General features: G+C 40.4%; 1 protein-coding gene across 2 annotated transcripts in view; it reads right to left on the reverse strand.

Moving 5' to 3' along the window:
- Positions 1 to 558: 558 nt before the first annotated feature.
- Positions 559 to 24,480, reverse strand: part of asb3 (ankyrin repeat and SOCS box containing 3) — a 71,008-nt gene continuing 47,086 nt past the window's right edge. For both annotated transcript variants that reach the window (XM_078229846.1, XM_078229845.1), the window contains exons 8-11: positions 16,714 to 16,965; positions 10,924 to 11,057; positions 9,170 to 9,423; positions 559 to 1,243 (exon numbers count right to left, since the gene is read on the reverse strand). In XM_078229846.1, the coding sequence (XP_078085972.1) occupies positions 9,197 to 9,423; positions 10,924 to 11,057; positions 16,714 to 16,965 (613 nt within the window). In that variant the 3' untranslated portion in view covers positions 559 to 1,243; positions 9,170 to 9,196. The remainder of the gene's footprint in view (positions 1,244 to 9,169; positions 9,424 to 10,923; positions 11,058 to 16,713; positions 16,966 to 24,480) is intronic.

The raw sequence follows: 24,480 nt of genomic DNA on the forward strand, positions 1-24,480 counted from the left end.
CCTGGCCAGAGTGGGGAGAGACACTAGTAGGCCCGCTAATGGGATGCAAATTCTGATTTAAATATTGAAATCAGCTCCATGCCTGATGACGTTAAAAGTCTTGAGCTGGGAGATGCGCGGAGACCGTGGCACCCAGTGGGAAGCCCACAAAGCAGCCTCCGCTAATGTCTCCCGGTCCGTTGCACTGCTCGAGCAGCATCATCCCAGCTAGCAAATAGTGGCAAAGGTTATTACATCAACCATGTCCACGTATGTAAGCTTAGCTTGTCTATTTGCACTCCCACTGATCATTAGACAGTCCAAGACAGGCAGAGGCAGAAAGCAACTTGGGGATCTGCTCATTGCATCCCCACCTTCATCTGCATAAATAAGGGGAAGACTGAATTTGCTGTGGTTGCTGCTAATTGTACTCTTGCGCTAGGCTTTGGTATCTGGCATTCAGAGATCAATGGAGGGGACCTCAGTGTAACAGTTGAACAGCAGTCTATGCAAACACTTGTAGAACATCCCACTAACTGCAAATGTTGTTCAAACTAGTATTAAGAACCATTGCATTTTAAGACATGGTCAAACAAAACGGTTTTATTTGGCAGGAAGAAATTTCTGCATTAATATGAAAATAGTTTAATACATAATGATTGATTTGGCTCTAAGCTGCAATAAAATGCTTGTTATGACAGAGCTGGAGATCTGTGTGTACTTTATTCTAAAATTAAAAATGGTTTATGCATACAGCAAGTTTACACTGAACAAATAAAACACTAAATGAAGGGCCTCATGGGTAAATCATGAATTTTGCAACTGTCAAGCTTTTAATGCGGAAATATAATGTACACTTCAGATATATTAACAAACTCTGGCATTCTTGCTCAATATGTCATTCTTTACTTGTTCGATAAACAACAGAAGATAATGTTGATGGCAATTTCATGAGTAGATTTTTTTACCTCCCACTCTCAATAACATTTTATTCTCAGGAGTGTATATTGATGAGGTGCGAAGGGAAATCTGTGGAAGGCATCTTCATTATATTTTATTTCTTCACAGTCCTTGCTCAAAATCACTCTGCTTGGAAGATCCATCACCAACTCTTCACTCCCTTTGTTCAATTATACTTTATCTCTAATCGTTCAGTTCTGGTCATCTAACAAGTCCTGTTCTTCACATCTTTAATGGCGATGGCCAAATTTAGACTCTTTCTGCTGACTATTCATCAGCTTGCTTCTTTCTACATCAGAAATTACTGAAAGAAAACACATCAAAGCAATACTTAGCAGAAATGCCAAGAGAGAGCTGCTCCATATTACAATAAAAAAAACAAAAACAAAACTGTTTTCCCTTTGTTTCAAATGGCAATTTCTTTACCATTTTAAGTGAAGATGAAGAAGATTCAGTTGCAACAAACACAATACATGGTCTCAAATGTACTGACTGCTGACAAGAATGTCAATAGCAAAAAAACCACAAGGTTCATGTACAGAAAATCACACGTGTCTTCACGGTATAAAAATAGACTGCATTCAATTACATTAGAAGTGAGTATCTGACAGAATGCACCATAAAAGCTACAAAATAAAAAATCCTTTTGACAGCTCTGTAGGTGAGAGTCGATCTCTTCCCCACTGCCCATCCCACCCCTAAAATCTATAATCTGACAATGATAATATGTGGTCTATGAGAGAGTGCAAAGCTATTACCATACACAGATTGGTTTGTGAGTCTTTGCTGCCCTCCTTAGACCATTCCCCATTTATTTCACATTTTCACCACTTTTAAAAAGCATTCCAAGAATAGAATTCCAAGCTTTGATTGATGGTCTACTTTTCTAAAGACCCTTACTCCCGGTTTCCGAAACACTGCAGTAAAAGTTCCAGCGCTGGAAAATTTCTCCACATTTGTATTAAAAAATACCTGTTTACAAGATATTACTGCAGTTAGCAAGCTGTGGGTTCAGCCCATCTTATTCACTGGGTTTGCATGGTCACTGTGGTTTACTTATCCTCCTTACTGCATGAATTTCTGGCAGCTAGCGAAGATATTTTGTTTAGGATTCATTCAAAGAGAATATCAAAAGAAATCCTTCACCAGCCTCAATCAATTGCCATCAGCCAATTAAATATAAAACATAAATCTGGAGATAGGTTATCTGGTGATGTTTCATAATTTATTGGTTTCACAAGCACACTTCATTTCCTGACAAGCATAATATGTCAATCTCTGTTTCTTTAAGCAACTAAATAGCTCCTGAACTTGTATTTTCTTAAGTTATTTGCTTGGCTAGCATAGATTAAATTATTTCCTCAAACAATAAGTTTCACAAAAATGTTAAGGGGAACTGGATGGTACAATGGTATTTGACCCCTTGGGTTCAAATCTAGGCCAGTCTGTTTTCAGACAGATGGGATGAAATTCTCCTTAAGCTGCTGGTTTTAATTTAATAAGTTTGGGTTGATTCAATCCAACTCCCAGTTCGCCTGGGCCTAAAGCACAAAAACTGCCTTTACACTGGCAGTTTGCAAGAGTAGAAAGAAAGATCATAGCAATTGGAAAAGGAGTGGTAGGGAATCCTGATGTATGTTGTTAAGACAGGATAGAGAAAACCTGACTCTACATTTAGTTACATTAGCCGGGACTCACTTCATAGTACTCTCATACTGAGTCAGAAGGTTGTGGGTTCGTATCCTATTGCCTGAACTTGAACAAAAAAACTGACATTCCAATACAGTACTGAGGCAATCTCAGGCACATGCAAAAGATCCAATGGCACTATCAGGTTAACCCTGATGAGCTGGTCAATACTTACACATCAACCAACATCTCTAAAAGATGCTCTGGTTATCATAACATTGCTGTTTGCGAGATGCTGCTGTGTGCAAAATACATGTTTCCTACATTGCAACAGTGGCTACACTTCAAAAATGCTTGATTGGTTGTAAAGTGCTTTGAGACATCCTGTGGTCATGAGAGGCAAATGCAAGTCTTTTTTTGGGTACTGAGACTTGCGCCGGAATTCTACCGCCTCGCCCGCCATGGTATCGGAGCGGGCGAGGGGCAGACAACAGAAATGTCCGTTGACCCCGGGCAGGAATTTCCAGTCTTGCTCCAGTGAGGCTGTAAAATCCTGCCCTTCGTGTCTGTAGTGGGAAGCATTCCACTCACAGCACAAATAACCCTTATCCAGAGGAACACAAAATCTCTCTGCAGACGGTATCAAGAGGAGGTACAAAGAACAAAGAACAAAGAACAGTACAGCACAGGAAACAGGCCCTTCGGCCCTCCAAGCCTGTGCCGCTCCTTGGTCCAACTAGACCAATCGTTTGTATCCCTCCATTCCCAGGCTGCTCATGTGACTATCCAGGTAAGTCTTAAACGATGTCAGCGTGCCTGCCTCCACCACCCTACTTGGCAACGCATTCCAGACCCCCACCACCCTCTGTGTAAAAAACGTCCCTCTGATGTCTGAGTTATACTTCACCCCTCTCAGCTTGAGCCCGTGACCCCTCGTGATCGTCACCTCCGACCTGGGAAAAAGCTTCCCACTGTTCACCCTATCTATACCCTTCATAATCTTGTATACCTCTATTAGATCTCCCCTCATTCTCCGTCTCTCCAAGGAGAACAACCCCAGTCTACCCAATCTCTCCTCATAGCTAAGACCCTCCATACCAGGCAACATCCTGGTAAACCTTCTCTGCACTCTCTCCAATGCCTCCACGTCCTTCTGGTAGTGCGGCGACCAGAACTGGACGCAGTACTCCAAATGTGGCCTAACCAGCGTTCTATACAGCTGCATCATCAGACTCCAACTTTTATACTCTATACCCCGTCCTATAAAGGCAAGCATACCATATGCCTTCTTCACCACCTTCTCCACCTGTGTTGCCACCTTCAAGGATTTGTGGACTTGCACACCTAGGTCCCTCTGTGTTTCTATACTCCTGATGACTCTGCCATTTATTGTATAACTCCTCCCTACATTAATTCTTCCAAAATGCATCACTTCGCATTTATCCGGATTAAATTCCATCTGCCACCTCTCCGCCCAATTTTCCAGCCTATCTATATCCTGCTGTATTGCCCGACAATGCTCTTCGCTATCCGCAATTCCAGCCATCTTCGTGTCATCAGCAAACTTGCTGATTACACCAGTTACACCTTCTTCCAAATCATTTATATATATCACAAATAGCAGAGGTCCCAGTACAGAGCCCTGCGGAACACCACTGGTCACAGACCTCCAGCCGGAAAAAGACCCTTCGACCACTACCCTCTGTCTCCTATGGCCAAGCCAGTTCTCCACCCATCTAGCCACTTCTCCTTGTATCCCATGAGCCTTAACCTTCTTAACCAACCTGCCATGTGGGACTTTGTCAAATGCCTTACTGAAATCCATATAGACGACATCCACGGCCCTTCCTTCATCAACCGTTTTTGTCACTTCCTCAAAAAACTCCACCAAATTTGTAAGGCACGACCTCCCTCTTACAAAACCATGCTGTCTGTCACTAATGAGATTGTTCCGTTCTAAATGCAAATACATCCGGTCTCTAAGAATCCTCTCCAACAACTTCCCTACCACGGACGTCAAGCTCACCGGCCTATAATTTCCTGGGTTATCCCTGCTACCCTTCTTAAACAACGGGACCACATTCGCTATCCTCCAATCCTCAGGGACCTCACCCGTGTCCAAAGAAGCAACAAAGATTTCCGTCAGAGGCCCAGCAATTTCACCTCTCGTCTCCCTGAGCAGTCGAGGATAGATGCCATCAGGCCCTGGGGCTTTGTCAGTTTTAATGTTCCCTAAAAAACCTAACACTTCCTCTCTTGTAATGGAGATTTTCTCTAACGGGTCAACACCTCCCTCCGAGACACTCCCGGTTAACACGCCCCTCTCCTTCGTGAATACCGATGCAAAGTATTCAATTAGGATCTCCCCTATTCCCTTGGGTTCTAAGCATAATTCCCCTCCTTTGTCCCTGAGAGGTCCGATTTTCTCCCTGACAACTCTTTTGTTCCTAACGTATGAATAGAATGCCTTAGGATTCTCCTTAATCCTGCCTGCCAAGAACATCTCGTGACCTCTTTTTGCCCTTCTAACTCCCCGTTTGAGATCTTTCCTACTCTCTCTGTATTCCTCCAGAGCTCCATCTGTTTTCAGTTGCCTGGACTTAACGTACGCCTCCCTTTTCATTTTAATCAGATCCTCAATTTCCCTGGTTATCCACGGCTCTCGAATCCTACCTTTCCTATCTTTCCTTTTTACAGGCACATGCCTATCCTGCAGCCTTATCAATAGTTCCTTAAATGACTCCCACATGCCAGACGCGGACTTACCCTCGAACATCCTCTCCCAATCAACATCCACCAATTCTTGCCTAATCCGGCTATAGTCAGCCTTCCCCCAATTTAGCACCCTGCCCGTAGGACAGCACTCATCCTTGTCCATTACTATCCTAAAGTTAACAGAGTTGTGGTCACTATTTGCCACATGTTCCCCTACCGAAACTTTGACGACCTGACCGGGCTCATTTCCCAGAACCAGGTCCAGTATAGCCCCCTCTCTAGTCGGGCTATCTACATACTGTTCCAAAGAACCTTCCAGTACGCATTTTACAAATTCCTCCCCGTCCGGTCCCCCAGCTCTAAGCACTTTCCAGTCTGTGCCAGGGAAATTAAAGTCCCCCACTACAACAACCCTATGTTTTCTGCACCTATCCAAAATCTCCTGACATATCCTTTCCTCCACTTCCCGTGGGCTGTTGGGTGGTCTGTAGTACACCCCCAGCATAGTGACTGCACCCTTCCTGTTTCTGAGTTCCACCCACAGCGACTCAGTACATGACCCCTCTAAGTTGTCTACCCTCTGCACCGCGGTAATATGCTCCTTAACTAATATCGCTACTCCCCCACCTTTTTTAGCCCCTCCTCTGTCTCGCCTAAAACACTTATACCCCGGAATATTCAGCTGCCAGTCCTGTCCTTCTTTTAACCAAGTTTCCGTCACCGCAACCACATCCAAATTCCGCACAAGCATTAAGGCCCTAAGTTCGTCTGTTTTACCCGTTACACTCCTCGCATTGAAGCAGATGCACTCCAGACCTCCAGGCCCAGTCAGGTCCTCCTCCTCTTCTTAGCTAGCCTTGCCCTGGCCCCCAGCTCGACCCCAGCCTCAGTATTTACTGACCTCCTGTTTTGTTCCCCACCCCCTGCCACACTAGTTTAAATCCTGCCGAAACACTCTAGCAAAACTCCCAGCCAGGATATTTGCTCCCTTCCAGTTAAGATGTAACCCATCCTTTCTGTACAGTTGCCATCCTGACTTGAAGATTTCCCAGTTATCTATGAATTTAAAACCCTCCCTCTTGCACCAGTCCTTTAGCCACGCGTTCAACTGTAGAATCTCCCTGTTCCGAGCCTCACTTGCACTAGGCACCGGGAGCAGTCCAGATATTGCTACCCTGGAGGTCTTACTTTTTAGCCTAGCACCCAACTCCCTGAATTTCTCTCGTATGACCCCCCCCTGCTCTTCCTACCTACATCATTTCCCCCAATGTGTACAATCACATCAGTTTGACTACCTTCCTTTTTAAATATGCTTCCTACCCTCTCGGAGACATCCAGTACCCCGGCACCAGGGAGGCTGACTACCATCCTGGATTCTCGTTCAGTCCCACAGAAGCGCCTGTCCGTGCCTCTAACCATTGCGTCCCCCACAACTATCGCTCTCCTAAACCCCTTCTTTCCCTTCCGGACCCCTGAGCCTGTCTCCGTGGAGGCGATCTGGTCCTCGTGGCTTACCCCTGGAGGGTCATCCCCCTCCACAGAATCCAAAACAAGATACCTATTTTGGAGGGGGACAACCACAGGGGATCCCTCCACAGACTGCTCACTCCCTTCCCTTCTCCCATCTGTTGCCCATTCCTTTCTTTTATGGGAGACTGCCACTGGGGTACTTGCTGGCACAGCACCCTTCTGACTATTACCCCTCCTAACTGTGACCCACGTGTTTTCCTTCCGAGACCCTGGTGTCACTACCTGACTATAACTTTTATCTATTACTCGCTCATTTTCCCTAACTAAACTGAGTTCATCGAGCCTCAGCTCCAGCTCCCTTACACGATCCTTCAGGAGATGCAGTTCCACACATCTGGCACAGATATGGACTTCCGGGAGGCAAGTTGTCTCCAGGAACTCCCACATCCCACACCGAATGCAGTATACTGGCCTCCCACTCATACCAGCCATGTCCTTTTTAGTTTTGGGGATAAAACAAAAAGGGGGTGTAACCGAAGAAAAACAAACAAACAACCTTCCTCGCCTTCGCCGAAGCCCTGTGAGCCAAAGCCCTTTTAGCTCTCACTCTGTCCCCTGCTCACTCTGCTGCCCGCTAACGACGCTGCCCACTCAAAGGTGCGGCCTACTTTTAAACCCTCCAAAACCTTCCCAGGCTGCTGCTGGGCCTATTTCCTGTTTAGAAAAAAAACCTCCGATTTTTTTCACTAATTTAACTGAAAAATAATTAAATAAATTAGTGCACACACAAGCTCCCTTACCCTCAGCCTGCTCCTGTGGAACAATGAGGCTGAAACCTCCAAGTTAAGCACTTTTAAACCCTCCAAAACCTTCCCAGGCTGCTGCTGGGCCTATTTCCTGTTTAGAAAAAAAACCTCCGATTTTTTTCACTAATTTAACTGAAAAATAATTAAATAAATTTAAATCAGGTGGAGTGGGAGATCTGCCACTCCACCTGACGAAGGAGCAGCGCTCTGAAAGCTAGTGGCGTTTGCTACCAAATAAACCTGTTGGACTTTAACCTGGTGTTGTTAGACTTCTTACTATGATTTGACAGGCAGAGGTGAAACCGATCAAGGCACTTCCATTGAGCTGCACAACAGAGCAGAGGCATATCAAAGAGCAACTCCAGAGAAGTTTGAGCAAAACTGGAATCAATGGGAATCAGGGGGACAAATATCTGCTGGTTGGAATCACACCTAACAGAAATGAAAATGGCTGTGGTTGTTGGGGGCCAATCCTCTTAGTTCTAGGACATCACTGCAGGAGTTCCTCAGGATAATGTCCTAGGCCCAACCATTTCAGCTACTTCATCAATGACCTTCCTTGCATCGTAAGATCAGAAGTGACAATGCTCGCTGACGATTGCACAAAGTTCAGCACCATTCAGGACTCCTCGGGTACTGAAACAGTCATGTCCAAATGCAGCAAGATCTGGACAATATCCAGGTTAACAAGTGGCAAGTAACGCTAGTGACACACAAGCCAATGACCATCTCCAACAAGAGAGAATCTAGCCATTGCCCCTTGACATTCTCATCAATCTCCTACTATCAACTCCTGGGGGTTACCATGAACTAGAAACTGAACAGGACCAGCTATATAAATACTGTGGCTACAAGAGCAGGTCAGAGACTAGGAATCCTGAGGCAAGTAATTCATCTCCTGACTCCCCAAAGCCTGTCCACCATCTACATGGCACAAGTCAAGAATGTGGTGAAATACTTTCCATTTGCCGCGATGAGTGCTCACGAAGCTTGACACCATCTAGGACATAGCAGCCCACTTGTTTGGCACCTCATCCACAAAATTTACTCCCACCACCACTGATGCAATGGCAGTAGAGTGTACCATCTACAAGGTGCACTGCAGGAACTCACCAAGGTTCCTTGGACAGCACCTTCCAAATCCATGACGACTACCATCTAGAAGGCCAAGGGAAGCAAACTACTGAAAACACCAACACTTGGAAGTTCCCCTCTAAGCCACTCACCGTTCTGACTTGGAAATGTATCACCATTCCTTCATTGTCGCTGGGTCAAAATCCTAGAACTCGATCGCTAATAGCACTGTGTGTGTACCTATTCCAAATGGACTGTGGCAGCTCAAGATGGCAGCTCATCACCAATATATCAAGGGCAATTATCTGTCACTCCAGTGACAGCATAAATATAAAGTATTGTTCACAGCCCACCTTTCACAACTAACAATGGCAGATCCTAAATCTTAATATATAACCAAAAAGTATAATTTTAAAAAATTATAATTGTCAAACTAAACTCGAGGCTGTCATAGATGTACATGTGCAGACTTAATGCTGACTGACAACTTAAGCATTAAGATACAACAAACAAGCCTTCCAGATTTTTCTGTTTACCTTCCACACAGCGGATGTTTTCTTTGATCAGTCCTCTGAATATTCAATGTATTCATTTTCTGTTTGCATTTCTTCTTGAATTTCTAACATTTCTGGAATATCGTATAATTTCAATACTTCTTTATAAAGAAGAAAATCGTGCAGACAGGCTGGAAGTGGCAACTGTCGAATAAATTTATCAGAACGAAGGTATTCACTTTTCAGTGTTGATCGGATTTTTAAACGACTGAGGTGTGCCAATGAAGGAATATCGTCTAAATTGGAACAGGAAATCAGAAAAGTTATCATAAAAATGTCAAGAATATATCAAGATTATTATATACACTTAGTGCAGCCATGTGCTCTGGAGGGATTTTAGCTGAAACCTCCAATAGTTATTTTGCATCAATGTAGCAGCTCACAGATATTAATGCATAGTTACTATCTGAAGTTGGATTATTTCATAAGGTTCAGAGATCTGGGTTTGAATCCACCATGGCGGCTGGTGAAATTTTAATCCAATAAAAATCTGGAATTAAGAAGTCTAATGATGACCATGAAACCATTGTCGATTGTCATAGAAAACCATCTGGGTCACTAATGTCCTTTAGGGATGAAAATCTGTCATCCTTACCTGATCTGATCTGCATGTGACTCCAGATCCATAGCAATGTGGTGGACTCTTAAACGCCCTCTGAAGTGGTTTAGCAAGCCACTCAGTTTAAGGGCAATTAGGGAACGACAACAAATGCTAGCCTTGCAAGCAATGCCTACATCCCGTAAATGTATTTTTAAAAAAGCTATAACACCCAAAGTAAAAGTGATCCATGTATGCATCTTACCTCAACATTTAATTCACAACTGACTTCATTCTGTTCTGTCAGTAGTTATTATTCTTCAAAATGAGCTCACAAGAATATAGTTGCTGTGGAACCAGTCATGCAGAGGTGAAACTGAACAGCATGCACGGACACACACACACACACACACACACACCACAAAGCTTGTTGGTTTCTCCTACAACCCTCCCATCAACAGCAATTTTGCTATTCCTCTCTTGCCCTTTGAACTGGCCAGTGGATCAATCGAGGCTTGCTACTTCCCTCCTATGTTCATTGAGTAGCCCCTCCCACTAACTTCCAGCACAAGACCCCAGGAGGTGAAGAAATGTTCCATTCCCTCCCACTCATCGTTCAAACATCTTCCACCCAGTTACCCTTCTGCTCTTCCCTCCCTGTCCCCAGATTGTTATCTCTTAAAAGAATAGAAGATGTTTATGAGTTTTGGTTTATTTTCTAATGGTTTCAGTCATAATTCATATTCAATTATTCCTGAAGAGCACAGCAATCAAAATAAAGTGAAGCAAGCAACAGATCACATTTAAGGCATTTACAATTATGAAAATCGCATGTTAAAAATTGCCGAAGCACAATAATTTTTATACAAATAGAAAGCTGAATCAAATGAGTCACAAATCACAGCAAGCTCAAGATAAACAAACAGCAAATAAACATATTTAAAACTATTAAGAGGGAATTGAAGAATCAGCCCAACACAAAATCAAGAGGATTCAACACAGACAAAAACAATAAGCAAGTGGGCGGAGAGCTGTAAAAGAGGTTAATCGAGCATATCCCAAACAGAAGCTTTTTCAAAAAGAACATTTATGATTCTTCTAAATTCAGTGACCTCAATTCTCAGTAAGAATCTGCACCTAACTAGCACAGCAACTCAACTGCATATTACTTTAATTTACACTTAGAAAGCTTACATACCAAAATATTTCTCGTGAGCCCAAGTGGAGCTTGCTCTGTGACAGAAAAGCATCTGTCCCACAAACGAAGGAAGCCTCTTCCAGTTTGTAAACTCAAGTGTAAAGTTAAGTACGTTATCACTGGCAGTATTCAACCTGCAGTACAAAAAGCAAATGGTACATAAATGGAAGGAAATATCTGAAAATATAAATATATAAAGAAAATGATAGAATTACGTAGTAGATCAGGCGACAATTGTAAAGGAATTCTGCTGGTATTAACAAACGGTGCAGCACCAAACTACAACTTCTCTGTAAAGAAAATGGATTGGGCCAGCGTATTTTAGCACGTTGCTCTGTTCAACAACCAAATCATGCCTAAATGAACTCTTCTGGTTCAAGGAATCCAAATGTAATGTTGAAGTCTGAGAATCACACGATAACTGTGTCAATACACAATCAGTCTTACACCTCAAGCAAAAAATTAAATGAGATCAAATTATTGGTGCCCCTCAAGCAAAAACAAAGTTAACTACATTATTCAAAATTTGAATCTGTTGCTATGTCAAATGGACAGGATTCTCCTGCATCAAACATCTGGAAATCTATACTGGTCGCACTGCCTCATTTGTCCAAAACAGTGCTTCCATTTTGAATTTCCCTTTCTGGAGACATTTGTTAAAATGTCTGAGCTTCATGGAAATCCAGACTCAGAACAGAACTATGCAATGTAGTATGATGAGCAAAGTTGCCATCTTCAGGAAGACAGATAGGATGGTGAATAGGTAGAAGTATGGTGAAGTGTGAGAAGTGTGAAGCATATTATAAATGGTACAGTTTGGAAAAGTACAGATGAGGAGAGAGATCTTGGTGTCCGTACACACAAATCTCTAAAACATCACAGGGCAAGGTAAAAGGATGTTTTCAAAAGCATACGGGTTATTTGGGTTTAGAGGAACAGAGCGTAAAGACAGAGATGTCATGCTTGAACTTTATAAATCACTAATCAGGCCTAATTTGGAGTCTTGTGGACCATTTTGGGAACCACACCAGGAAGGGTAATAACGAACGGTCAATAACTAAAGGTCACAGATTCAAAATCATTGGAAAAAAGATATGGGGAGATAAAGGGAAATCTATTCACTCAGTTGTTGGGATCTAGGATGCTCTACCTGAAAAGGTGGTGGAAGCTGAATCCAGAAATAATTGTAAGAGGGAGCTGGAAAGATACTTGATGATGAGGAACATTCAGGATTATGGACAAAGAGCCAGCACAGACACAACAGACCAAATGGCCTACACCTGTGTTGTATGAAATAGAAGTCTGTTCATCTTGACCTTGAGCATAAACTCACCCCATATAAAATTGCTGACTAGAAAACAGCACTGAATTAACTGGCAGGATTGACTCCGATTCAGAGATGTCATTCCTGATGATGACATCCCTTAATCAACCATCTGAAGTGATCTCCTGCTACTTTGCTCCAAAAATGGCAAAGCGAGGAAGAAAATCACTGTTGGTTTTGTTTGCTTGGATCAACACCAAAAGTGTTCGTTCTAATGTATAATAACAGCACTGGTACACAACAAAGTGCCTTCCCCAGGCCATTTCTCGAGTTGGAGTCACTGAAACCACCTGGTGCTGAACAGAGGTTTTGGAGAGCATTGTGCTTTCAAGGAGGATGAAACCATTCCTCCCTTTGCAGTGAAAACAATTTTGTAGAATGGCCTCGGATACCAAAAATTGGTCTCATTGGGTGCCAAGCGAGAACCATGGCAGATTTTTCACATCACATAATTTTCTGACAAGAGGCATCAGTGACAATGTTCGCTGGTATAAAACACAGTAAGCATTGGGCTACACTTTGTACAGAATTGAAACCTGATAAACAACTAGAGATCTCTTTCAAAAAGCAGTGGACAACCAAAGTTAGGGATGACAGCGGAAATCGCATTCACTGCACATACAATGTGAACAGAGTTAATTTTTGTAGTTCAGAGAGAGGTCAAATGCGACTTTGGTGACAAAATTTTCATCTATAGCAAAGAGGAATGGAAAAGATCAAAGTGACACAACAATAAACGTCACTTCACCCATGGAGGTCATCCTCTTTCCAGAGAAACGCTGCACCAACTTTTGAATTATGTAGAAATTAATAAATTTGATTATAATATTTTAGCAACAAGTTAAAATTACAGCTATTTTTATAATTTTTAAAACGTCTACAAATTTTGTAGTGGCTAAATTTAATTTCTGTGCATGAAGAGCTCATTTTTAAAATGCTCAAATAGACAGCCATAAAGTACACGTTCCAGTTTTATCAGCAATATGCTTCTGGCCTTTTGGGTTAAGCAAAATAATCAGTCATACTAATGCTTGAAAAAGCAAGGAAATGAGTTCCCTAGTGATAGATTATATTGCATTGCACTAATTCACGCAACAGCGAACTTGCCTCACAATTGTAGACAGGCAGATTTACCACTGGACAACACATCAGCAACAAACAAACTCGATGATTACCTTTTATGATAATAACTTGAAAAAATCATGAAGCAGTGACAAATAATCAACCAAATACATGGTTGGCATTTACTTTCTATTAACGTGCTGCTTTATTTCATCATGAACAAAATTACCTCCAAATTACCTGAAAGCTCTAACAGTCAGATCTGTAATGTACAATCTTCCTAATGAAATCATATCACTGGAAGAAAGTAAAACTGAAGGGATTTGCATTTTAATTAGATGGTAATATTTATATAATAGTCATTGTCTATTGGGCTAAATATGCACTGTTTTTGAGATTAAGCAGGATTAGTATGCAGTCCATGCAAAAAAGCAGATTTCACAATTGATAAAGGGCGGGAGCAGGTACTTGTCTTTAGTGAATAATATCAGTGGAGAATAGATCAGTGTATGTTATCTGCTGCTGTCACAAAACAGGCAAAAACATTTGCTATTTTTGAAATAATTTATTCAAAGAGGTATAATCAAACAACTATTGAGTGCATATTGGATTGGTGAGCTATAGTTAGCAAGTTACAGAAGCACAACATAGGCTCAATTTTGAACCCTGGCCTTTGCAGCATTCATTTCACCATTCCTAGAACCTCTATCACAATAGCTTAATCATTATCTCAATTTCTGTAAATATTTGTACTATTCAAAACAGGTCTGCATAAAATAACTCCAGTCCAAGATTAGTCTATATTTACATCATCCTCTGTCTCAATTGCTAAAATCTGTAAAGCCCCAGAAGTGCAAGTACATGGAAATAGCTGTAATTTAACTAACAAATCAAAATGACCTGAGCATTTTCCTCCAAATTGTTATAATGCACCTAGTTTGTAAATAAAAATAACTTCCCCCCCTTGTTTATATGCCTTACCTAAATTTATCCTCCCTGACCTGCCATTTCAAGCTGTTTGTTTTTAGACCAAACAGGTGCTTAATGGAACCATCAAGGTAGAATTTGAAGCAGAAATGATGTTAAAATTCTCCTTATACAAGTCCCAAAATAACACGTTAACCTTCCAAGGTTGTTCAGCAAAATTTGGAATTCCTCCATGCATGGGGTAGGGAAGAAAGATAGTGAATTTGGAATTCTGGATTATAGCGTTCCTGGGATTTATATCTTCACCACATTTCTGCATTCCTGGAATATCTTTTAAAAATTCGCATTACTTTTTCCTTCTTAAAAAAAAGGCCAAATAAACAGCTTAGTGGATTTAGTTTCTTCAACATGCCATTTTTACTTTACAATAAACTTTTGATTTTTCCATTTAAATATTGTCATTCCCGATCTCTCTTGACAAGTTAATGACTGCAATAAGATAACAAATAAAAATTTATAGATTAGTTTGTTTCAAAAATACACAAAATAAATCAAGTCCCTGGGTCTTGAATAAATTTGAGCTGGGTTTGCCTTCACTACAAGATTCTTAAAATGAATGCTATATTAGATTGCCTTACAATTAACCACATTCTTTAAATGTCAGAGACTTGGAAAAGAGAGCCCTGCTACCTATCCTCTATGATGCTCCTGGTTAGAGTTCCTCTGTGCAAGAAAATGATGAGATTTCCTTTAAGACTTACACAGATCTCTTTGATAGTGATTTTCTCTGTCGTGCTTCAATGTTAGAGTAACAAAGGCTGCTTAATGCTCATGAAAAATATAACCCCAACTGTTATTTTTAAACATGGAAATGTCTGGAATAAAAGCAGCAGGTGAGAAAAGGCAAGAGAGTGAGATATTGGTTAGAACTCAAAATACCAAATCTCTGTCCCAAAAGTCCAAGGCTGGCCAATCCAACTGAAACCAAATTGGGTTGAACATTCTGTCCTCCATTTCAGCCGTGACATCAAGATGGAGGAAGAGCACTAGAATCAGCTACCAAAATCCATAATGATCCAAAGAATCTAGAGATCAGCAAAATACCAATACCAAAGTCAATTGAGGAACACACGTCGATCCCACAGTGGTGTTTTGCTGGCCTGGGACACCTTAGTAGATAACAGACTAGCACAATAATATCATCCCTCTTGAAGAAGCTAACTTCCAGTGTTTTTGGCATCTTCATCAGCTTCTCCGAGTGGCTATCCTGGAACCACACCTTACACCCTACCTTCCAGTGGGCATTCAGAGTGTACCCATGCTGGTATGGCCATTTGCCTACTTTATTAAAATAAGCTAAAATTGGATACTCCAATCGAGACAGGGTTAAGTCCAAGACCAGGACAAAAATCCTGTTCTGACACTTATCCTGTAAAGAAAGACCGAGGAATTTTATCACAAGATTTTCTTTTTGCACACTTTGCACTGGCATACTATTTCTTTGTTTATCATTAGCAGCTAATGAGTTTTGCTTCTTCATTAAAATTGCTAATTACTGCCTTTTATAGCTTTCTCTATGCAATTTTACTTATCCCAAAGAAACACTTCAAAAAGTGTAGTCGGTGAACCATTGTATAACAGGCAGCTCTTTTGGAGGTTTGCATCTGGAGTTCTTCAAGTGAAGCTACCCATCCCAATAGAACAAACGCAAAGGTCAGATATTAGATTGCGAATGCTACTTTCATTAGAAAAAGTTACACATGAAAAAAAATAATTGCAACAGTGAGAAAGGTATTAGTGTGTTACTGATCTGCAACATTTTGTTTTGTACCTTTTGGTACTGTATTCCCAATCAAAATGCAATTCAAAACAGATCCAAGCTGACAAGGCAGGCCATCCCTCCTATTTTGGGCTCAATCAAACAAGATCCAAGCTGACAGGATGAGGCATTACACCCTCTCCTGGGCTTCATCTGAGCTTCATCTTCGCCAAAAGGCCGAGACGGCTTTGAAAGATTGCTTCAGGTGAAGCCTCAATGTAATCTCATTGGCTTAGACCCGGTGTAGGGTCAAAAACTACACTTGATCTTAGCCAAAAGACCCAAAAGCAACACCAAGCTTATGCTCGGTACAATATTAACACATTAGATGGTTTACTCCACGCATAAGGTGGCATTTATTAATCAACCCTTCACTTCAGCATTCGTAATATTTTAATCACTCCCTGTGAAATACTAGCCAGTTCTCGACAATCAGTCTTGGATGTGATATCCATTATTAAATGAAACTTGCAAAATGATGAAGCAACATTGCATGCTCAAGCTCATTATTTAAATGTAAATGAAGTGGGCTGGAGCGATAATATTTCAACCAATACGTCTATTTCCTGACTTACTATTTCAACTGTAAAGAAGTCATTTGCAGTTATTTTGTTATTTTAAAATAACAAGTGGGTGCATCTCTGAACTTGTTACTTACCATGTTTCACTAAGCAGATCAACAGGATTCAGTCCAGCCAGTAATAGATGAGGTAACCACTGCTTATACTGATGTTCTGCTAACAATCCATACTTTGCAATGTCAGCCAAATGACAGCCCGATGGTAATGTGTAACCCTGTGCCAGAAGAAACTGTAGCAACTGGAAGCTCTGATATTGCAGGCAATAACAATAATGAAGACCTGTTACAACAGCTCCAGCTTTGAGGAGGATGTAAACAATTTCAAAAAATCTGAGGAATGAAATAAATGAGAAGAATTAGTCTGCCTTCCTGAGTCACATAAACAGCAGATTTTTTTTCAGGACATACAACAATCTTCATAATTTATCAATTAAGCCATTTCCCAAGGTGGATTAATAATGAATAAATGCCAGTGCATCCAATTGTTTTATATATGCATAAACAATTGGCCTGTTTTGCAAACCTGCTATGATATAGTATAAGACATCTATCTGGAACACAAGTATAAAATAGCAAATTTTCTTTTAAGTGGTTCTGTAACAATGAAAAGAAATCATTCTGGCATAAACTGCTCAATGCCTTAATCAATACATCAAAAAGTATATAATCCTTTAGAGTACAAAAGATCATTAAGCAATTCAATTTTAAAAGGAAAAATAAGTTAATTGAAAGATAAATTTCCCCGATAACAAACATTAAATGCTGCTATTACAAAACTTGGAAATTCAATTTACTGATCCCTGAGTAAGATACCATAAAGAAGAGTTACATTGATAAAGGAGATAACGGATTTCATCCATTTTGACTTGGACATGGTTTACTTCCGAAACATAAGAAATAGGAGCACGAGAAGACCATATAGCCCATCAAGTCTGCTCAGCCATTCAATGTGATAATGGCTGGTCTTAGGCTTAAACCCCATATCCCTGGATTCCCTGAGACCCCAAAATCTGTCTATCTGAATCTGAAATATATTAAATGATGGTACATCCATAATCCTATGGGATAGAGAATTCCAAAGATTCACAATCCTCAGAGAAGATATTTCAGCGCATCTCTGTCAGAAACAATCAGCCCTTTATTCTGAAACTATGCCCGTGTTCCAGAAATCAGCCAGGCGAAACAACATCTCGGTATCGACCATGTAAAGTCCCTTCAGAATCTTAAGCGTTTCAATAAAAGCACCTCTCATTCTCTAAAGTCCAGAGAATATAGGTCAAACTTACTCAGTCCCATCATTGAACAACCCTCACATCCCAGGGACCAATCAAATGAACCTTTGCTATATTGCCTCCAATACAACAATACACTTCCTCAACTATGGAGATCAAAATTGCTTCCCAGTTTTCCAGTGCGATCTCATAAATGCCCCATACAACTGTAAGCAAGACTTCTTTATTCTTATACTTCAATGCTCTTGCAATAAAAGCCAACATACAATTTGCCTTCCTAACTGTACCTTTAAGTTTCTTGTGCAAGTACACCCAAGACTCTCTGAGCATCAACACTTACAAGTTTCACACCATATTAAAAAAAATTGCCTTTCCCTTCTTCTAACCTCACACTTCCCTTCGTTATACTCCAGCTGCACCTTGTTGCCCACGCACTTAACTTGCCTATTTTTCTTTGGAATCTTTGCATCTTCCTCAAAGCTTACAGTCCCACCTGACTTTGCATCATTCGCAAATTTAGACATATTATTCTGTCGCTTCGTCTAAGTCATTAACATAGTTTGCAAGTAGTTGAGTCGACAGCACTGCTCCTTGTCGCACTTCACTAGTCATAGCCTGTTAGCTTGAAAATCTCATTTATCCCTAACTTTCACTTCCTGTCTGTTAAACAATGCTCTAACCATGCTATAAATTGTCCTAACTCCATGAGCCCTTACCTTGTGTAAACTTTTGCGAGGCACCTTAACAAATATCTTTTGGCCATCCAATTATACTATATTTTCTAGTTCCCTGCCCTACTAGTCAAACAGGATTTCCCTTTCGTAAGAACAATGTTGACTTTGTCTCATTACATTGTTACAAAGCTGGGTAGAGTAATTGTAGATTGATGTTTGTAAAATGCTTGGGAGAAAGCATTGCATGGTCCCTTTAAAAGGTAGTGCTTTCTCTGTGCTTAGAGAGTTTTAAAAAATGCAAGTACATATAGAGCCCCATCTGAAACATTTGTATCGAAAGGCCAAGCAGCAGTTTTTAAGCAAGACAACAGCTTTCGAGCTTTTGAATTTTTTCAGCCAATCAATTTGAATTAGGCACTTAGATACCAAGAACCTATAAAATTTAAATCTGATGGTTTTGACAACCTGGGACCAATCCTATTGTGGGAAATAGTGACATGTCATCACAGGTATAAAAGAAGAGGGTAGTGGGAAAAAAGGAGAGAGAAACTGCCACAGCTCACAGCTCTTAGCCCCATCTAGATAGCAAAGGTACCAAAGAAGACAAATCAACAGAGGAGGCCCAGAATATTCCAGAAGACACAAAATCTGGTTGCAATTCAGAGAGTAACGAAATTCTTTTTTTGTTAATGAGGGGAAATTGTACTTATTGGAACAGTATACCATTAGAATCTTGTTTTATTCGGTTTGTTAATAGTTTAATAAAGTTGTTCAATTAGTTAGATAAATAAATTGTTACATGTTGATTTTAGAGTGTCAGGGATTTATTTTGTATTTAACCATGAGGAGTTGCTGAAGAGTAGGTCACACCACTTCACACACAGGTTTTACAGATTATAAGGCGAGGTACTCCTCTTAGGGGGTTTTGGTGTTAGTTCTCAGAGGGGGATCAACCTTCACTATATAACAATACAATGCTCATCAACTCTTCCTTAATAACAGATTCCAACACTTTCCCAATAGCCAAAATCAAGCTAATTTTCCCACGGTTCCCAAGTTTTCTCTCGCCCTCCTTCCTTGAGTTACATTCCAATCTACTGGACCATTCCAGAACTTAGGGAATTTTAGAAAACAAAAGCCAGTGCATTCACTATTTTTACAGCTACTTCTTTTAGAACACCAGAATGTAGGCATCACATCCTGGGGATTTGTCAGATTTTAATCCCCAACTTTCTCCAGTACTTTTTCTCTACTGATAATAATTACCTTAATTTCCTCACTCTTATTACTCCCTAGATTACCATCTATTTCTGGTATGTAATTTGATCTCTTTCTGTGAAGACAGAAACAAAACATTTGGCCAATATCTCCACCATTTCATCATTCTCTACGATAACATCTCCTGTTCAGCTTCAAAGGGACCAATGCTTATTTTAGTTACTCTTCCAGGTGTAAAGACTTTTGCAATCTATTTTTATATGTTCTGGCTGGTTCACTCACATATCCTATTTTTGCCCTTACCATCAACATTTTTGGTGGCCCTTTGCTAGTTTATAAAACATTCCGACTCCTCAGAATTAATGTTATTCTTTGTAACATTATAGCCTCTTCTTTTTATCTAGTACTATCCTTAATGTCCTTACGAAGCCACTGATGGATCTATCTCACTGAGCTTTTGTTTTTAAATGGAATGTATATTGGTTGAACATTTTGAATTGTTTCCCAGTTTATCACAATACCTTTAAATCTATTTTCCCAATCAACCACAGCCAGCTCTTCCCTCATACCTATGTAACTGACTTTGTTAAAGTTTAAGATCCTCTATATAATAGATTAAATAAATGGAACAAGGAGAGCAAATTCAAAAGGATATTTTAAATTACAAATATACAAAATTGATGCCTGAACCAACTTGACTGAACACTATCCATTCCACTGCCTGCAACATGAATCTCTTGGAGAATGCAAAAGCCCAGGGATAATATAGGGCAAAAATAAAATTAAGAATGGTCACAAAATGTTCTTCAAGCATTTAAGGGGAAGTTAGATAGATACATTGGGCATGGGGTGGGGGTGAGAGTGGGGGGGTTGGAGAGCAATAACAATTATGCTGATGGGATTTGATAAAGTAGAGTGGGAGAAGGCTAATATGGAGCATAAAAACTGGCAGGGATCAGCTGGGCTGAATAGTCTGCTTCTATGCTGTAGATTGTGTAGAATTCTATACAATTATTCGCTTCTTCATTCCATTAATTAGCATGCAGCTATTAAAGAGTTTTTCTATTGCCACCTCCCCTTCGATGGTGGTTGAAGCAATTTCCAACTCTGATGTATAACATTTCAATATCAAGAACAGGGTGTTCAGCTCTCCAGATGTGGGTAGGCAAAGTTAAGACATGTATGAGTTTTTGATGGTCTAAACTTCAACAACAGAAAGTAGAACCAAATCAGCAAAATAGCAGACCATCCAAGATGCTGATGCTAATGCAAATGCTACTCTCCAGCACAGTTCATTTTCCCATCTCATTTCATTTTAGTTTTACAAAAATGTCCTTTTAAATCTAAAGTTTTGACCTTCGATAACTCTTGCTTATTTTTCAATTTTATAAACTTAATTTCAAACCTTGCACTACTATTTCATGAGGCGTTTTAGAACACAAACACACACACTTTTCTTCTCATATTCTTAGACAGCAAACCATAAAGTCAATTTGACACCAAAACAGAAAGATCGCTGTTTGCCTAGTTTGTTTTTAAAAAAGCACAGCTGCATGTAATTAGATGGTAAAATGAAGCTACTTAAGAAAATGAGAATATACAAAATGGTTTAACAGATGTAACAAAAATGTATTGCAAAGTTAATGAAATCAGCATTTTAATTAAGTCTCTGAAATCAGAATAACTTATTCTTATGTAAAATATTCCACTATTCTCTGACAAATGAAACACTATAAATGGTACTGCACAATTCATTACCCAAACTATTATAAACTCAGAAGACATACACTACTTTTTCAGTTACACAAACACAATTTAATTTACACCCAAATACTAGTTCTCTCTTCTACTTGGTGCTGGTATGTCACAGATCACTCAAGGAGTGCAAGTTGCTACAGCGTCATGCACTTTTATGTGCATGTTGCCTCAATAAAGTTGAATTGCATTCAAAATAACAGCACACACAGGAAAATCGTACCTTCTTTACCTTAAAGGGGAAACTGTTCACAATCGAGACAACAAAGGTACCATCTCAGTCACTGTAGGAGCAGGAGACAGAAAGGTTGAAACAGCCCTCAAAATGAAGGACTCAGACAACCATAGTGGCTTAAGAGGCTGTGATATTTTTGACTCAGCCTATTTTTGGGTGAAATTTGCAGTTCAGTTTTAGGAAAGCTGTTCAACATGGGGAGTGTAGTGGAAATTGATAGCTTGAGTGGAATACAGAATGCTGTTTGAAATAGGCAGGTGACATGAAGAAATTAACCAAATCTTAGCAGCATGCATTAGAAAGGCCATAAAACTTTGAAATAAATTAACTTGTTAAAAGTTGCAAGCTGTTTTTCATGGAAAGTGGACAGAATCACTGATCTGTGATAGAAAGTAATACTTTTGAGGCAATGGAATGTTCAGCAAGACACCAGGGTGGTAAAATAAGGTTGGAACCAATAAACAGATATACCTACAAGCTGTAATTTTGCTGAAACTTCATGTTTCAATAAATAACACGGACACAAAATGTCTGTTTCACTAACTTAAGCATTTTGAAAGCTGCAGAAACTGACACTGATTGATGACGACAGAGTATGTCTTCTTTTGAAATGCAGAGATGCAAACTCCATTTTGTATTTACTTAGAAGATAAAATGCCTTTAATTCACAAAGCAACAACTCAGAAGAAGTTAATAACTTGAGGGACCGTGCGATGTGCTTCAAAACCTGTAATTTTTGAGCTTATGAGGAGAAGGGGGGTTACAATGGGTGTGAAGAGTGGTGGGTGGGAGGCAACTAAAGACAAATGAAAAACTGAAAACTGCTTTTAAAACCAGGTTGGTGAGATAGCTATCCTCACTGCTTCAGTTTTTACCAGAGGTGCCCATACCTTGTAGCGGAGTTTTTTTTTTGAGTGGTTAGACAAAGGTGACTCTGGCGAATCAGGATTGCTGTGAGCCAAGTCAGGAAGGTTCTGCAAAATTGAGCCCTTTGGATGATAACCATATCTATGGAACTCAGATGGAGTAAAACTGTTGGCAGAAGCAACTTACGATCAAATCCTGCATGGCAAAGAGGAGATGAACCTTACTGGAGAGTGACAGAGTGTGAAGGGCTTTGGGGCTATACACGGTGCCATATTTCCTAAGGGGACTGCCAGTAAATCTTTGTTGTATTAGCTATTTGAAATGTAATTCATGGTTTCTATTGAATACAGTTTGTCTGTTAATTTGTGTTTAATTTATGTTGATTTTGGATGGATTGTTAAGTAGATGAAATTTTGCCCATCCATTTTTTCCATTAGGGGAGTTTGGTTCTTTTGGGTTATTGATCTTTACAAGAATCGTAACTCTAATTGTTTGATTATCCTGTGGTTCTAAAATGTGAGACCTAAAAAGGAAATTGCTGTTGTGTGCTGTTAAGGATCTTAAAACATCTGCATGATCCAAAAAGGGATGGAAAAACATTGAAGGAAGTTTGAAACAGATGTAAAACATCAGGGCAGAGTCTAATATAGTTTGAATAAAGAATTAGATACCTCATTGGACAATTGCAGCTTAAGATGGAATTTGATAAGGCAGTACAATTTTGTCAATGAAACATGCAGCCCATCCTGGAAAGCATAAACATCATTGGAAATAGTGACTCTGCTTTTGCCAAGCAATTTGGTCAATTGACAGGATGCTGGGTGATTACATGTATGCCTTCTGGTAATGTAATTGTGACTAACAGATGTATTGTTAATGGGTGTGTTTTATTGTTATTGGTGCTCCTATCAAACCCAGTAAAGACACTAGTGCTTAATTTTGGCTTTGAGTGTTCTCATTATTTCTCAATTTTTATATTGAAAAAGGAGAGTAACTTGTCAAGGGGTAGAATGTTCCAACTAATGACAAGAATAGGATACAAGTAATACACACCAAAATCCAAAAGTGCAAACTATGGATGAGTTAGTTCTTAAATACACTGCCCCTCCCAAAAGGGAGAATACAGATCATAGTGCAGATCGTAATGATCTCTCATACAGGGCAAAACAGTGGAGAAAGGGATCCAATTACAACATAGTCACAAAGAAGCAAAGATGCCTCTCAAGGAGGAGTAGGTATGGTTTAATCCCAGTAGCCATGCCCATTTCATCATCATGGTGGAATTTAATGCTGATGCTGGGGGCAGGGCTCACCAACCAGCTGGAGAGCCAGCACGAGCCTTGCATCATCTACTTTTGGGAAGATCCACTCAAATAAAGTGCTAATTGGCACTTAATAGGGCAACAGCAGATCGTCCATTGGATCAAGAATTCTAGGAGCGGAAATGCTATCCTCAAGAGCTGCCGGTCGGAGGTCAGCAGCCGTGCACCACTGAGCTGCACTACCGGAGATGTGGTGGCTACTGCCAGTAATGGACCCACCAGAGCCCCAGGATTGTTGACTTGTATTAGCCACAGAAGAATGATGGCAGGCAGCTCTCACTGAGCTGCCCATTCCAGGTCCCTGATCAAGCAATGTATACGTGACTAAGAGCAAAATCCTGGAAGCCTATAAGTAAATTAACAGGCCTGCCAGTTAGTTAATTAATTAATTGTCACCTTAAGCGTCTCAGTTGTCAGTGGGGTGGGAAGGCCATCCAAAAGCCTTGCTAGCCCGGTCTTAGTCAGGGTGGAGTTGGGAAGGTGGTGGAGTCCCCACCCATGAATGCTCCCACCCAATTAAATGCCCACCCCATCAAAGAAAC

Source organism: Mustelus asterias, chromosome 15 (genome assembly GCF_964213995.1).
Source record: "Mustelus asterias chromosome 15, sMusAst1.hap1.1, whole genome shotgun sequence".
Taxonomy (NCBI): Eukaryota; Metazoa; Chordata; class Chondrichthyes; order Carcharhiniformes; family Triakidae; genus Mustelus; species Mustelus asterias.